Raw genomic sequence first — 16193 nt, forward strand, 5'->3', positions numbered from 1 at the left:
GCACATAGAAATGACCCCTATGATGCAGTATATTGTGGTGTGGTATATTATGGTGTGGTATAGTGTGATGTAGTCTGGTTTAGTATTTTGTGATGCGGTTTTTTTGTGGGTGTAGTATAGTGTGATGTGGTACAGTGCGGTGTAGTGTGATGTGTTATAGTGTGATGTGGTATAGTGTGATGTGGTGCAGGGCGGTGTAGTGATGTGGTATAGTGTGATGTGGTATAGTGTGATGTGGTACAGTGCGGTGTAGTGATGTGGTATAGTGTGATGTGGTATAGTGTGATGTGGTATAGTGTGATGTGGTATAGTGTGATGTGGTATAGTGTGATGTGGTGCAGTGCGGTGTAGTGTGATGTGGTATAGTGTGATGTGGTATAGTGTGATGTGGTGCAGGGCGGTGTAGTGTGACGTGGTATAGTGTGATGCGATATGGCGTGATATATTCTGGTGTTGTATAGTGTGATGTGGTATATTCTGGTGTGGTATATTGTGGTACGGTATAGTGTGATGTTGTGTGGCGTGGTATATTGTACTTTGTAGTGTGATGTGGTGTGGTGTGGAAGAGTGCAGTGCGGCAATGTGTGGTGTGGCGTAGTCAGTGTGGCGTAGTGGTGTGGTGTGGTTTTGTGTGCTATGAAGTTCAGCATAGGTTAAGACAGGGGTCATGTCAATAAGACGCACCCCTCAAAAGCTGGATATCATCATCAATGGACAGTGGCTCCAACAAATGACAGAGTTCAAATACCTGGACAGCATCTTTGCTGAGGACGGGAATGCTGGATGGAGAAACAGAGACTTGATACAGCCTGATCTATCAGTGCCAGACCAGGACTCTGAACAAAGCCCTGGTGCCAGCTGCGTTGCTTGGTTCTAGCTTTTTGACAGTTACACGCGACTAAATGCCTACGTTGACCGAACTATGCCATCGGTCAGTTCCACACTGCACACAGTAGCGGGTTACGACCATACTAGGCTCTTCCGTCCGAGCAATGCAACCGGCTCCTGGAGCGCAAACTCACAACTTGTGAATAAGACGACAAGCAGCTCTTCAATCTCGCAAAAAAAAGAGTATTTTTATTATTGTGCCTGTCTCAATACCCTGGAAAAATAACCTCTCTCTCTCTCTCTCTCTCTCTCTCTCTCAAGACATACAGCAATGGTGATCATTGCAATTGACAATGGTGACGACGACGACGACGATGACGAAAGAAAAAACCGTGAAATAACGATTCAAACTATCCCCGGGTATACCGTTAGACATGAAAAACAAGAAAGAAAGAAAGAAAGAAAGATATTCTGAAATAATGATAATAATAAGTAAAGAAAAAATGTTTTAAAGATCGCAAAAAAGAGTTGTCGGTGCTACATGAACACGACACAAAGATAGTTAGAAGTTCATCTTAGGGACGTGACATGTGTAGGAGTGACTCCCCTTCGCTTGATGATCAGTGACACAGACAGCCACCACCCGCGTAAACCGACATATTGTCAGGTGAGTTGTCAACAGTCGTGACAAATGACGACCGGTGTTATACCCTAGACTGACACCCCCCACCCCTAAGTTGACTCCACGGAGACATTTTGGCGAAGGTCTAAAATAACTACAGTTGGGAGTTAGCCTGGAATGACTGCAACCCTTGCCCTGAAATGAGTCCCTGCCTTTAACCCTTTCAGCGCCAGTCAATTTAGAGTGCAAAATTCCCTTGTGCTATAAACACAGAAACATGGTGTCTAGGAATAGCTGGGGATTCCCCCTGTGATGTGTAGAAAATATGGCCTATCCTACCACAGAACATAAAGAGCAGTAGGTTCATCGATAACAGACCCATGATCTGGTCACCCTTCAGTGACATGGTTCCTCTACCTAGCTGCTGCATAAATGCGAGTTTGGCAGCGAAAGGGTTAAAGAAAATATGGCATCTAAGAACAGCTGGGGATTCCCTTGTAATGTGAACGAAATATGACCTATCCTACGACCGAAAATTAAAAAAGTAATGGGTTTGTGAATTAACGAGACATGATCTGGTCGTATTTCAGCAACATTGGTGCTCTGCCTGGCCGGTGCTGATATACAACATTGGCTGTGAAAGGGTTTTATTAAATCTCTGTGTGTCTGTGTGTGTGTGTGTGTGTGTGTGTGTGTGTGTGTGTGTGTGTGTGTGTGTGTGTGTGTGTGTGTGTGTCTGTCTGTCTGTCTGTCTGTCTGTCTGTCTGTGATGGAGGAATGGTCGTGTGTGTGTGTGTGTGTGTGTGTGTGTGTGTGTGTGTGTGTGTGTGTGTGTGTGACAGTGTGTGTGTGTGACAGTGTGTGTGTGTGTGTGTGTGTGCGCGCGCGCGCGTGTGTGTGTCTGTGTGTCTGTGAGGGAGGAATAGTCGTGTGTGTGTGTGTGTGTGTGTGTGTGTGTGTGTGTGCGTGCGTGCGTGCATGTGTGCGTGCGTGCGTGTATGTGTGTGTGTGTGTGTGTGTGTGTGTGTGTGTGTGTGTGCATGAAATGGTTTTTATTTTGATCTTCGCTAACGTATTTTATTTTGATCTCAGCTTTATTTACTTGATAACGTTTTATTATTTGATTGGTTTTGAAATGTTCTTTTTGATCGGTGTATATGAACACATAGGATGTTCTTTGTTGTTGTTGTTTGTGTTGACAGAGAGCTGTTAAAATGGGTTTTTTAAGATAAGTTTATATCTTTATATCTGGATGATGTTAGGCACTATTTGTTTAAGTAGCATTGTTACAAGACATCACGTCACAGAAAAATTATTATTATCATTATTATCATTGTTATCATTATTATCATTATCATCATTACTGTGTTATTATTTGCAATTATTGTCATTTTTTATTATGATCATTATTATTATTATCATTGTTGTTGTTGGTATCATTATTACTATTATTTATTGTTATTTTCTGCTGATTGTTATTATCATTAGCACAAACTAGTACATTACTTGTGTGTGGGGGGGGGGGGGGGGGGGGGGGGGGCTAAAGTTAATTTTGTCAGGCCTGCAACCTGGTCCCAGAAAGCTCTTCAGGATGACTGCGTGTTGGCTGGCACCCTTTCCACTCCACAACTCCAACAGTCATTCACAGGCAATAGGACTACCCTGCTACCTCCACACCGGAACACGAGTGGGGTGTACTTAGAACCAGCCCCCCCCCCTCCTAGTGCCCCCCCCCCACCCCCCCAACACACACACACCCCTCTCAAACAACAACAACAACAAATAATAATAATAAATAAAGGACTCCACGGGGTGTCAATCTTGAGCAGCACTACTGGCCCCCGAATTAAGCCACCCCCCTCCCACCCCCCGGAGTCTTTTAAAGGGCGAGGAATGGAGACATTGTAGTTCTGACCCATGACAACCTTTTCAAGACATTCCCTGATTTTCATAAAGGAAAAAAAGAAAAGGTGTGTACAAAAAAAGATGAGGTTGGAGTTGATACGGGGCATGAGCTGGAGTATTTGTACATTTATAAATGAATAGATAAATAATGTATAGATAGATAGATCAATTAATTAATTAATTAATTAATCAATGATAAATGAATGAGATTAGATAGATAGATAGATAGATTGGTACGTAGGTAGATAGATAGATAGACACATACATACATACATACATACATACATACATACACACATAATTTTTTTTTAAATAAATAATAATAATAAAGGTCTTTCCTGAAAACTTTCCAAGAGGAGGTGTATGAGGAGCGACTCCAGTGGTGGAGGGGGGCCGGGGGAGGGGGGCGGGGGGCAGCAAAATAGCGCTGGGGGAGCCTTTCCATGCGCTACACCGGCTCAAAGACTCCCGCCCCCACCCGAAAGGCAGCAAACAGCAGCAGCAGCAGCAGCAGCGCGCGTTCTGTGGAAACAAAGACCGTGTACAGGCGTACAGCGTGACGTGAGAGCAGTCGGATATTGAGTATCTCCGTGTCGTCAGGTCCGTCCACCCCCGTGCTGGATGGGTGAGAGAGACTGTGGAGGTCTCTGGTTGTCCAGCGCTCTTATTTAACCCCTTCACTGCTGCTGACAGGTGCGCCCGTGAGTGAAGGGGCTGTCACCTCACTGAGGCCAGACAGTGTTTTTACTTGAGCTGTCACCTCACGGAGATAAGACCTAGCTTATTGAGGCTGTCACTTCACTGAGATAAGACAGAGTTTATTGAGGCTGTCACCTCACTGAGATAAGACAGAGCGTACTGAGGCTGTCACCTTACTGAGATAAGACAGAGCTTACTTGATCTGCCACCTCACTGAGATAAGACAGAGCTTACTGAGGCTGTCACCTCACTGAGATGATAAAGAGCCTACAAGTCAGGATGTCAGTGAAGGGCTGTCACCTCACTGAGATAAGACAGGGCTTAAGAGGCTGTCACCTCACTGAGATAATAAAGAGCCCACAGGTAAGGATGTCAGTGAAGGGCTGTCACCTCACTGAGGTAAGACAGAGTTTACTGGGGCTGTCACCTCACTGAGATAAGACAGAGTTTACTGGGGCTGTCACCTCACTGAGGTAAGACAGAGTTTACTGGGGCTGTCACCTCACTGAGATAAGACAGAGTTTACTGGGGCTGTCACCTCACTGAGGTAAGACAGAGTTTACTGGGGCTGTCACCTCACTGAGATAAGCCAATGCCTACAGGTAAGGGTGTCAGTGAAGGACTGTCACCTCACTGAGATAAGACAGAGCTTACAGGTCAGCATGTCAGTGAAGGGCTGTCACTTCACTCAAGACAGAGCTTACAGGTCAGCATGTCAGTGAAGGGCTGTCACCTTACAGAAATATGGCAGAGCTCACAGGTCAGGATGTGAGTGAAGGGCTGTCACCTCACTGAGATAAGACAGCACTTACAGGTAGAATGTGAGTGAGTGGCTGCCACCTCATTGAGGTAAGACAGGGCTTACATGTCAGGACATCAGTGAAGGGCTGTCAACTCACTGAGGTAAGACAGAGCTTACAGATCAAGATGTCAGTCAAGGGCTGTCACCTCACTTGAGATATGACAGAGCTAACAGGTCAGGATGTCAGTGAAGGGCTGTCACCTCACTGAGATAAGACAGAGCTAACAGGTCAGGATGTCTGTGAAGGGCTGTCGCCTCACTGAGATAAAACAGAGCTGACAGGTCAAGAGGTTAGTGAAGGGCTGTCGTCTCAATGAGATAAAACAGGGCTAAAAGGTCAGGATGTTAGTGAAGGGCTGTCGCCTCTCTGAGATAAAACAGGGCTAAAAGGTCAGGATGTTAGTGAAGGGCTGTCGCCTCTCTGAGATAAAACAGAGCTAAAAGGTCAGGATGTTAGTGAAGGGCTGTCGTCTCACTGAGATAAAACAGAGCTAAAATGTCAGGATTTGGGTCACTTTTCTGAATTTTGACTTCCTCTTTTTCCTGGTAGGGATTTACATTTCCTCGACAAAACTGATGACATCAATGGTAGGCACACAAAAGGTAGCAATCTGCACTTTTAACGCATCACACAGTGATCTTATTTTACCACTGTTCGGCAGTCAAGGGGTTAAATCTTCCTTTTGTTTTCAACTTATGTCCTCAACGCTGGTCACTGTCAGGAGTGCGCCCCCCCCCCCCCCCCACCCCCCACCCCCTTTCATCGGACAGAATAAATGGCGTTTCATCATCACTGTTCGCCATATTAACATCAGAACGTCTTCTACCAATCATAAAGTTCTGAACCTTCTGGATCCAACGTGGAGGGAGCGTTGGGGTGGGTTGGTTGGTGTGTGTGTGTGTGTGTGTGTGTGTGGGGGGGGGGGGGTGATGGGAGTACCGAACAGAACGGATATTTGTTTTGTGTATAGCCCACACAAAATTCATAACGTATCTGGCTTAAAATGCCCCCCCCCCCCCCCTTACCCCCCTTCCCCCCTCCCAGCGTCACAGGAGTGACTGGATATTTTTTCTTTGTGCATGATTTGTATTTGCATTTGTATTTCTTTTTATCACATCAGATTTGTCTGTGTGAAATTCGGGCTGCTCTCCCCAGGGAGAGCGCGTCGCTACACTACAGCGCCACCCATTGTTTTGTTGTTGTTTTTTTTCCTGCGTGTAGTTTTATTTGTTTTTCCTATCGAAGTGGATTTTTCTACAGAATTTTGCCAGGAACAACCCTTTTGTTGCCGTGGGTTCTTTTACGTGCGCTAAATGCATGCTGCACACGGGACCTCGGTTTATCGTCTCATCCGAATGACTAGCGTCTAGACCACCACTCAAGGTCTAGTGGAGGGGGAGAAAATATCGGCGGCTGAACCGTGATTCGAACCAGCGCACTCATATTCTCTCGCTTCCAAGGCGGACGCATTACCTCTAGGCCATCACTCCACATGTTTTGTGTGATGCTTCTGTTAGATGTGGGGCTGTTGATGCACGTGCAGTTGGTAACTGTGAGTTTTAGGGAGGTGAGGATGTGGACTTCTTCGGCAGTGCTGGCCGGGCTCTGGTGGCGACAGGATGTTTCTTGGTGCGATCTCTACTCTTGCCATCTTTTCTAAATTCCTAACATTTCATTTGATTCGATTTGGTAACGGATACTTATCTAGCGCCTATCCTCTGTCGGAGACCAAGCTCCAAGCGCTTTACAAACACGGGGGTTTATTTTCACAACAGGCTGCCTACCTGGGTAGAGCCGACTGACGGCTGACTGACTTTAGGCGCTCATCATTCGTTTCCTGCGTTATTCAATGAGATTTTAGGCACGAACACATACACACTTAGACAGACATCTGTCCTCTTTTCTCTTATATTATCATTCTTTATGTTTTAGTCTAAGTTAGGTTATTGTCTTGTGATGTTTATCGTATGCTTAAATAAATTTTCATTTCTTTTGTGATTTACTCCTCCAAGTGTTTATTATTTTGTGTAAATCCTTCGGTATAATGCTTGCCCATCGCTTCTTCTCCTCACCCACTTTGGGTTTCTGACATACAAGTATATACAAAAGTGTGAAAGCGCTTAGATTTGTCTCTGCACAAGGTTCAGCGCTATATAAATACTATTGTTATTATTATTATTATTACATCACTCAGACAGCCCCTCACTGGACACCACAAGGTAGACACAAGAGAGAGAATGCCAAAGAACACCTGGCGCAGAACAGTCAAAGGAGAACCCAAGACCCTGAAGCATTCCTGAGGTACCATTCAGGGACTGGCCCAAAAGAGGGGAGGGGTGCTTCTTCGTTCCTGTCCTTCGTTACTTTTTTTATCATTACTACTACTTTTTTATATTATATTTATTATTTATTTATTTATTTATTAATGTAAGCTTATATATTATTTATTCACCTTTTTTTCTCAAGGCCTGACTAAGCGCGTTGGGTTGCGCTGCTGGTCAGGCATCTGCTTGGCAGATGTGACCTGGGACATTGTGGAAACGTCTTCACCCCCAACCAACCAGACTCTGTCAGGATACGAACGACAAAAGCTCCAAGGGCCCCATTGCAGGACGTACGGGGAAATCCCCTCAGGGGACGTACAGGGAAAACCCCTCAGGGGACGTACAGGGAAAATCCCTCTGGGGAAGTACAGGGAATCCCCTCAGGGGAAGTACAGGGAAGACCCCTCAGAGGACGAACAGGGAAAACCCCTCAGGGGACGTACAGGGAAGACCCCTCAGAGGACGAACAGGGAAAACCCCTCAGGGGACGTACAGGGAAAACCCCTCAGGGGACGTACAGGGAAGACCCCTCAGGGGACGAACAGGGAAAACCCCTCAGGGGACGAACAGGGAAGACCCCTCTGGGGAAGTACAAGGAATCCCCTCTGGGGAAGTACGGGGAAATCCCTCAGGGGAAGTGCAGGAAAATCCCCTCTGGGGACGTACAGGGAGAACCCCTCAGGGGACGAAAGGGGAAAACCCCTCAGAGGAAGTACGGAGGAAAAACCCTCAGGGGAAGTACGGAGGAAAACCCCTCAGGGGACGTACGGGGGAAAACCCCTCAGGGAACGTACAGGGAAACCCCTCAGTGGACGAACAGGGAAAACCCCTCAGGGGATGAACAGGGAAAACCCCTCAGTGGACGAACAGGGAAAATCCCTCAGGGGACGAACAGAGAAAACCCCTCAAGGGACGTACGGGGAAAACCCCTCAGGGGAAGTACGGGGGAAAACCACGCGCTGTGATGACTGGGCCCCTGTGTCTGTCGCTTTATCGTTGACGTCCCCTTGGTGTGAGTGAAGGATGTCACCACCACTACGAGGTGTCAGAATGGCCAAGACGCTGAACTGCCAATGCAGTGTCCGTGAGGGTTCAAATCCCGCTCTCGTCCCTTTCTGTCAAGTTCGACTGGAAACTCAAAATGAGTGTCTTGTCATTCTGATGAGACGATAAAGCGAGGTCCCGTGTGCAGCACGCACTTGGCGCACTGAAAAAAGAACCCATGGCAACAGAAGTTGTTGTCCTCTGGCAAAATTCTGTAAAAGAAATCCACTCTGATAGGTACACACACACACACACACACACACACACACACACACACACACACACACACAGATATATATATATATATATATATATATATATATATATATATTTATATATCACGCACTCAAGACCTGACAAGTGCGTTGGGTTGTGCTATGCTGCTAATCAGGTATCTTCCTAGCAACATGTGGCGTAGCGTATATGGATTCGTCCGAACGCAGTGACGCCTCCTTTTCAGAAACTGAAACTGAAACTGTCACTGTCAACGAACCCGACATTGCGACATTCCTCACTGCCTGACTCGTTTCCTGCCAACTGTCATGAAGATGTAACGGTCAGGACTGGGGGTTGGGGTGGTGGGGGTGGTGGTGGTGGCAGAGGTGGTGTCAGGAAGGTGGGGGCGGGAGTGGGCAGGGGGTGGGGGCGGGCGGTGTGAGGTGGTTGACGTGTGTCAACCTTTGCAGTCCGGCTCGCGCCGCGCGCGCGCAGGCACAGGCAGCTGATAAAATGGCGCGCGTGCATTCTCCCCGGGTGGATGACTGCTGGGCGGGAACCAAATATCTGTGAGACACGCACGCTGCCACCTCCAGACTAGCCACCAGTTGCAGAACCAAATCCAACGTCAGTTTTTTTTTCCCGGCCACATTTAGGAGAAAGTCACCAAAAAAAAACTGGAAGAACTCTAGGCAACGACACTGGAGGGGAAAAAAAAACAAAAAAAACTTAAAGATCAAACTAGCATTGGCAGCAGCGGTTCTGAAGATATAACACACTCAAGAAAACGCTTGAAACTATTCTATATAACTAAGCAACTTAAAAAGAACGACTGAACGATTCGGAATTTTTTTCTTTAAAAAAAAATTGTCATTGGTCCAGAACTCCAATTTTCATCTGAAAGGTTTTTCTTTGCAACAGAAACTCGAAAAAAGGACTTCCGTTCTCTTGAAACTTGTGTCTACTCTGTACAAACAGCAACTGAACAGAATTACTTCACTTAAAACAACAACTACAACGACTGTAACAACATTTTAAAAAAGTTATTATAATTCTGTGGGCTGAGAGAGGAATAACCCACGAGGGAAATTTCGTTTGTTCTTGAACTCGTACCACTTCGGAGTTTTACTTATTTGTTTATTGTTGTTGTTTTTTTCTCTCGATTCTGTGCTGCTGAAGATTTCTTCCTCTTTTATTTTTAATTATAATCACGTCCTTGGAGAAACCGGTTTCCTAACTCTCGAGAGTTTTGGTGCCAAGTGTGAAGGTTAGAGGTCAAGTGAAGGTGAAAGGTGAAGGACGCCAGCAGGACACACACACACACACACAGAGCTAGAGAGAGAGAAGAATGAGGATGTCCGGGTGTTTGGTGAAGGTGACCTTGATGACTGCTGTGTACGTCGCTCTCGTGCCTTCTGTCGTCACCGGCGTCCCCCTGTCCGCGTCACAGCTGTATGGCTACCATTCAGGTCAGAAGGGAGACTGTTTGCCTGTCTTGTCTTTCCGTCTGTCTGTCTGTCTTGGCTGTCTGTCTGTCTGTCTGTCTTGTCTGTCTTGTCTGTCTGTTTGGTCTTGTATTGTCTTGTCTTTCTGTCTGTCTTGTCTGTCTGTTTTGGCTGGCTGTCTGTTTTGGCTGGCTGGCTGCCTGTCTTGTCTTTCTGTCTGTCTTGTCTGTCTGTTTTGGCTGGCTGTCTTGTCTTGCAGTCTTGTCTTTCTGTCTCGTCTGTCTTGTCTTGTATTGTCTGTCTGTCTTGGCTGGCTGGCTGCCTGTCTGATTGTCTGTCTTGTCTTTCTTTCTGTCTTTTCTGTCTGTCTTGTTTTTCAGTCCGTCTGAATGACCGTCTGTCTGTCTGTCTGTCATGTCTTTCTGTCTGACTGAATGACTAACTGACTGTCTGTCTCCCCCAGTGGGATACCGTTTTTTTCTGGGGGGTGGGGAGGGACGTGTGGGAGTGTGGGGGGCCCGGGAGGGTCCAGTATGAAAATTATCCCTGCCTCCTGGAAATTTTGTGCAAAGAAATTTCATCTTTTCTATTGCTGTCTTTGTTTCTGTGTCCACCCACCCACCCCCTCCCCCCCCCCCCGCACCTCACCCCCCTCACTATTGTCTGGTGTGTTTTTTTCTTTGTCTTTCCAGTCCATTCCCCTATCTTTGTTTTTCCAACAAGCCTTGACACCCCCTCTCTCTCTCTCTTTTCTACAGTCCATGATGTATTGAGATCATAAATACTAGGATGGGCACTAGCTGGCCATTCTGCAGTGTTGTAAATATTGCCTTTATGGTCTTTTGTGTGTGTGTGTGTGTGTGTGTGTGTGTGTGTGTGTGTGTGTGTGTGTTGTTTTTTTTGTGGGGGGGGGGGGGCTTTTTTTTTGTTTGTGGTTTGTTTTTGTTGTTGTTTTTGTTTGTTTGGCTTTGAAGCATTTTTATCCTTTTGTAATTTTTTTGTTTTGTTTTTTGTGGGGTTTTTTGTAAGCTAAGGATGATAACATAAGCATAAGAGCCGACGTCCCCGACACAGACTATACTGGTTTTTCTTTGGAGGCATTATGTTAAGATAATATGTCATGAACTAAGTTATGCCTTTTTTTTTTACGTGACAGAGTTTTGTGTTTAACGCAGTGGAATCGGATGATTTTTTACTCACTTGTGTAAACAAAGTGAGTCTATGTTTCAACCCGGTGTTCGATTGTCTGTGTGTGTGTGTGTGTGTGTGTGTCCGTGGTAAACTTTAACATTGACATTTTCTCTACAAATATTTTGTCAGTTGACACCAAATTAGGCATAAAAATTGGAAAAATTCAGTTCTTTCCAGTCATCTTGTTTAAAACAATATTGCACCTCTGGGATGGGCACACACAAAAAATGAAGCCTAATTATATGCAAACTGCATTTACTCTTATATTTATATTTTTTCTATTCTCTAAACTTGGCACTTTGATCTGATATTCTGACCCAACAACAAGAGCAGTCATTATTATCATTTTTTGTTCAAACAGGAACTTCTTTTGCTAAGCATGGAAGTTTTATTTATTTTGCAAACGTTTTGGTGCAGATAGTAAAAAAGGGAAATTACTCTGTAATTAATGCTAGGGGACTTAATTCGCTTTAAACTCATCTTTCTCATCTTTATCATTACATTTTGAAATTATACACTATACATAAAAAGCTTGGATTTTTTTTTTTTTCAGTGTATCACAAGTGAATCTTGAAGGCCTTGCCTCTCTTGTTGTTGTTGTTTTTTTGGTTTTTTTAATAATCTTCTGCAGTTGAGCAGTCCCGATATGACTCTGAGTGGTCGGTTGGACAACTAGCAACAGTTCAGGTCAGTTCAGTTACTCAAGGTGGCCTCACTGTGTTCGGAAAAATCCATAAACGCTACACCACATCTGCTATGAGGATGCTTGACCTGCTAGCAGTGTAACCCACGCGCTTAGGCCTTGAGGAGAAAAAAAAAAGCAACAGGGTGAAATATCTGTTCGTTTGCGCGCTCTTCTCTGTCCACGTCCATCTCAGCTGTAAAAAAATTATATAAATTATAAAAAATAAAAAATCGTCGTCCATCTCAGCCGTAAAAAAAACAACAACAAAAAAACCGCCAAAAAACAGAAAATTGTCCATCTCAGCCATAGAAAAAGCACCCCCCCCCCCCCCCACACACACACACACAAACAAAAAGAAAAAAACATCGTCCATCTCTGCTGTAAAACACACACACACACACACACACACACACACACACACACACACACACACACACACACACACAAGAAAAGAAAAAGAAAGACAAAGTCAGTCAGATGGAGTGGTGATCAAGTGATATTAGTCCAAGAAAAGAAGGAAATCCCGAGGAAAAATTTGCAAAAGAACTAAATTGTAATGTACCCGATAAAACTGTATATCGCATTTAACATACCAAAAGGGGGTCAGAAAGTACGAAGCGCGAGATACATATTTATTTGGTTGAATTGCGGACTCTTATTTTTTCTCGCGCACGCTTATTTTCAGTTGCGTACACTGGTCTGCGTAGATGCTGAGAAAATGGCAATATGTTGCGATGTGTCCCAGGCGAAGGCAACGTCATTTTTCTTTACAGCGAACTTAGATATGTCTTAAATAATTGAGATACATGAAAATAACATGATTTTAACGGTGTAATCTCCTCGAATAGAGTAACGAATTTGCCGCGCTGAACACATAAGTAGAAATATCAATTTTGAACGTCATAACTGGAATGCACTTTGGCCCTGGGGAAAATCATTTTCTTTTTTGCTCTAGTATACGGGGTTCAAACCTCCTGCCGTACTTTTTTTTTTGGGGGGGGGGGGGGGGGGGGGGGGGGGGGGGGGGGGTGTTAAGGTTCATAATTTTACTGCAGAACACATGATAATCCTCCACTATCGTTGCCCTAATTTTCTAAAACTGTTTGTTTCACGATCACACCATTTTTTCCTTTACTGCTTTCAGTATCTACTCTTTTATTTCTTCCATTGGTCTGTTTCTTTCTTTCTATATATTTTCATATCTCCTTCTCATTCGAAATGATAAATCGAACATGTGTTTGCATATGTATCATGAAATGCAATTTCCGAAAACTTGATCACTCATTTGTCCTTTATTTCTCCCGACGGCATTGTTGACCTTCCTGAAGTGCATTGTCTGTCGCGTCTACGATAATGGAATAGTCTAGCAGTTCAATGGATTTGTGTCAAACGGTAGAGTTGTGTGGCAGAAGAGCGAGCCAAATGCATGAACGTCTTTGCACCGTTTCTTTATCATGTGACTACTAACAAGTTTTTCACCATTAAAATTAGCCACAGAATGTTTCTAGCTTTCCAACAATATGCTACATGACCATGTAGAGGAGATTTTTACAATACCGAGAAAACCGTAACTCCCGATGATGTCATAATGCTGAAATAAGTACTTCGCGTTGCATGGATCAAAGCCCAATTTTTTACTCACTTGTGTAAATAAAGTATGTTATAACCCGGTGTTCGGTTGTTTGTGTGTGTGTCTCTGTGTGTGTGTTTGTGTGTCCATGGTAAACTTTAACATTGCCATTTTCTCTGGAAACACTTTGTCTGCCAATACCAAATTTGGCTTAAACATAGCATGAAAAAATCTTCACAGTCATACCAATAATCGGTTTTACGTCTCCCGTTGGTGCTGGTTTTGGATTCCGAAAATGCTGCTACCCCTTTGCAGCTGCCCGAACGTCTTGTAATAAGACACCATGACCACATTTTTCTTGTTCGCAATTAAAAGCAAAGAAATACAAATTCTGGACAGAACACATACAGTGACACTAACTACATTATTGACGTGTTTACCGCATGTGAAAATTCTAAAGTGGACACTGAATTAACTAGAATGAACACAAAAGAAAATTGGAATCGACCGTTTCACTGTCAGCCTTGTCAACACTGGTTTGTGCAGATCTTGACAACATGTTGCAAAGCCTGACGCGATGGCAACGTCTCTTTTACCGCCGAATTTAAAGAATTGACGTGTTTACTGCATATGAGTGTTTTAAAATGGATACTAAATCATCTAGAATGAACAGAAAAGAGAAATTGAATGGACGGTGTCGTACTTTCGATGCTTGTCGAACACGGAATTGTGCAGATCTATAAATATCGGGACCCATATTGCAGTGTGTTTCAGGCAATGGGAATGTCTCCTTCACGTCGGAATTGAAAGAAATGCCCGAGATATACCAAAAGAACATGATTTAACGTGACTTTATGTATGTCTTGATTCAGTTTATGTACGTAAGCATCCATTAGTTAAAGAAAAAAAAAACATCTTTGTACATCATATCAAAATGAGTGTATAATAATATGGTGTAAACTTTTTAACGAGAAGACCTCTTAATCTTATGACACTATGTTGAAATTGTAAAACCAAAGATGGAATTTTAAAAAATTAATTATGTAGAGGAAATCCACTCTGATAGAGATGCACAAATATATACTTACAGGCACGCAGTCAAGGCCTGACTAAGCGCGTTGGGTTATGCTGCTTGTCATGCATCTGCTGAGCAGATGTGGTGTAGCGTACATATCCGAATGCGGTAATGCCTCCTCGAGAAAATGAAACTGAAAATTCAGAAACGGGAATCTGCCTATTTTGTTTGCTTTTGTTCTCATCACAGCTCAATGGTGTCAGAATATTTTTTTGTATTTTTTTATTTCTTTTTATCACAACAGATTTCTCTGTGTGAAATTCGGGCTGCTCTCCCTAGGGAGAGCGCGTCGCTACACTAAAGCGTCACCTTTTTTTTTTCTTTTTTGTATTTTTTCCTGCGTGCAATTTTTACTTGTTTTTCCTATCGAAGTGGATTTTTTTTTTTTACAGAATTTTGCCAGAAATAACGCTTTTGTTGCCTTGGGTTCTTTTACGTGCGCTAAGTACATGCTGCACACGGAACCTCGGTTTATCGTCTCATCCGAATGAATAGGAAAGTATATTTTCATCTTTGTCATGTTGTTTCATCTGAAGAAGCCGTTTTTGTCGAAAATGGAAATCTCTGGACTGGACAGTCCGATAAAAGTGTTGGTTTTTGTTTGTTTTTGTTTGTTTGTTTGTTTGTTTTTACGCTGTGTGGTATGTTTATTTTATCAAAAGACCTCACTTGTAATTTTGTCATTGCAGAAGTTAGATGTATGAAAGTTTATATGCAATTATTACTTACCCCTTTATCACTTATCATGTCTGCCTTGATTTATTCATTTCATATTAATATTTTATATTTCATTTTATATTGTCTTGATTTGTACATGTGTTTCGAAAACAGACATGAAAAACATATTCTTGCACAAGACATTGGGATAGAGTTGTATACAGACCGAAGATGAAGAGCCGGAACGTTGAAATAATTATAGTAATAAAGATAAAGAAAAAGATATCAACTTCTATGTGAGATGCATCAGTTTATCGCCGTATTTCAAAATCCAAACGAGAGATGATTTTTCATGGCTTTACCATGGGTTTTCAATCTTTCGGCCATGTCAGTCTTTTTTCTTTCTTTTTTTTTTCTTCTTTTTTTACCTAAACTTAACAAACTTATTCTGTCAAAGGTGAAGTTTCATGAGAGAAGTGAAGTTTTATAGTACGCTATGAAGTGATCTTTGACAGTGAGCGCACCTGATGAGGTAAGCCATTTAGAAATGGGAACTGTGCCATTTATGGATCGTGGATGGCATCTCTACATGCACTGATGGGGCAGGGATATGGATCCGAAAAAGAATGGACCTAATCTGGAGGTGTTGATTTTGTGCTTGTGTATGTTTTTTTTCCTCTGTGTGTGTGTGTGTGTGTGTGTGTGTGTGTGTGTGTGTGTGTGTGTGTGTGTGTGTGTGTGTGTGTGTGTGTGTGTGTGTGTGTGTGTGTGTGTGTGTGTGAGTGTGTGTGAGTGTGTGTGTGTGTGTGTGTGTGTGTGTGTGTGAGTGTGTGTGTGTGTGTGTGTGTGTGTGTGTGTGTGTGTGTGTGTGTGTGTGTGTGTGTGTGTTGTTTCTTTTTTTTCTTCTTTTTTTTAATACTACAGAATTATCGTCTCTTCAGGTAATATCGGATGTGAACTTGGCGCAGGTACAGTGTGTGTGTGTGAGAGAGAGAGAGAGAGAGAGAGAGAGTATGTGTGTGTGTGTGTGTGTGTGTGTGTGTGTGTGTGTGTGTGTGTGTGTGTGTGTGTGTGTGTTTCTGTCTGTCTGTCTGTCTGCGCATGTGTGCAAGTATAACGCATCGTTATA

At 43.6% G+C, this 16193-nt stretch overlaps 1 protein-coding gene across 1 annotated transcript in view; it reads left to right on the forward strand.

Annotated features, from left to right (window-relative positions):
- The first annotated feature begins 9004 nt into the window (after positions 1–9004).
- LOC143286925 (uncharacterized) overlaps positions 9005–16193 on the forward strand; it is a 47177-nt gene continuing 39988 nt past the window's right edge. Inside the window, exon 1 of the mRNA XM_076594879.1 lies at positions 9005–9910. Within this exon, the coding sequence (XP_076450994.1) occupies positions 9790–9910 (121 nt within the window). The 5' untranslated portion in view covers positions 9005–9789. The remainder of the gene's footprint in view (positions 9911–16193) is intronic.

The sequence above is a fragment of the Babylonia areolata genome, chromosome 10, assembly GCF_041734735.1.
Source record: "Babylonia areolata isolate BAREFJ2019XMU chromosome 10, ASM4173473v1, whole genome shotgun sequence".
Lineage (NCBI taxonomy): Eukaryota > Metazoa > Mollusca > Gastropoda > Neogastropoda > Buccinidae > Babylonia > Babylonia areolata.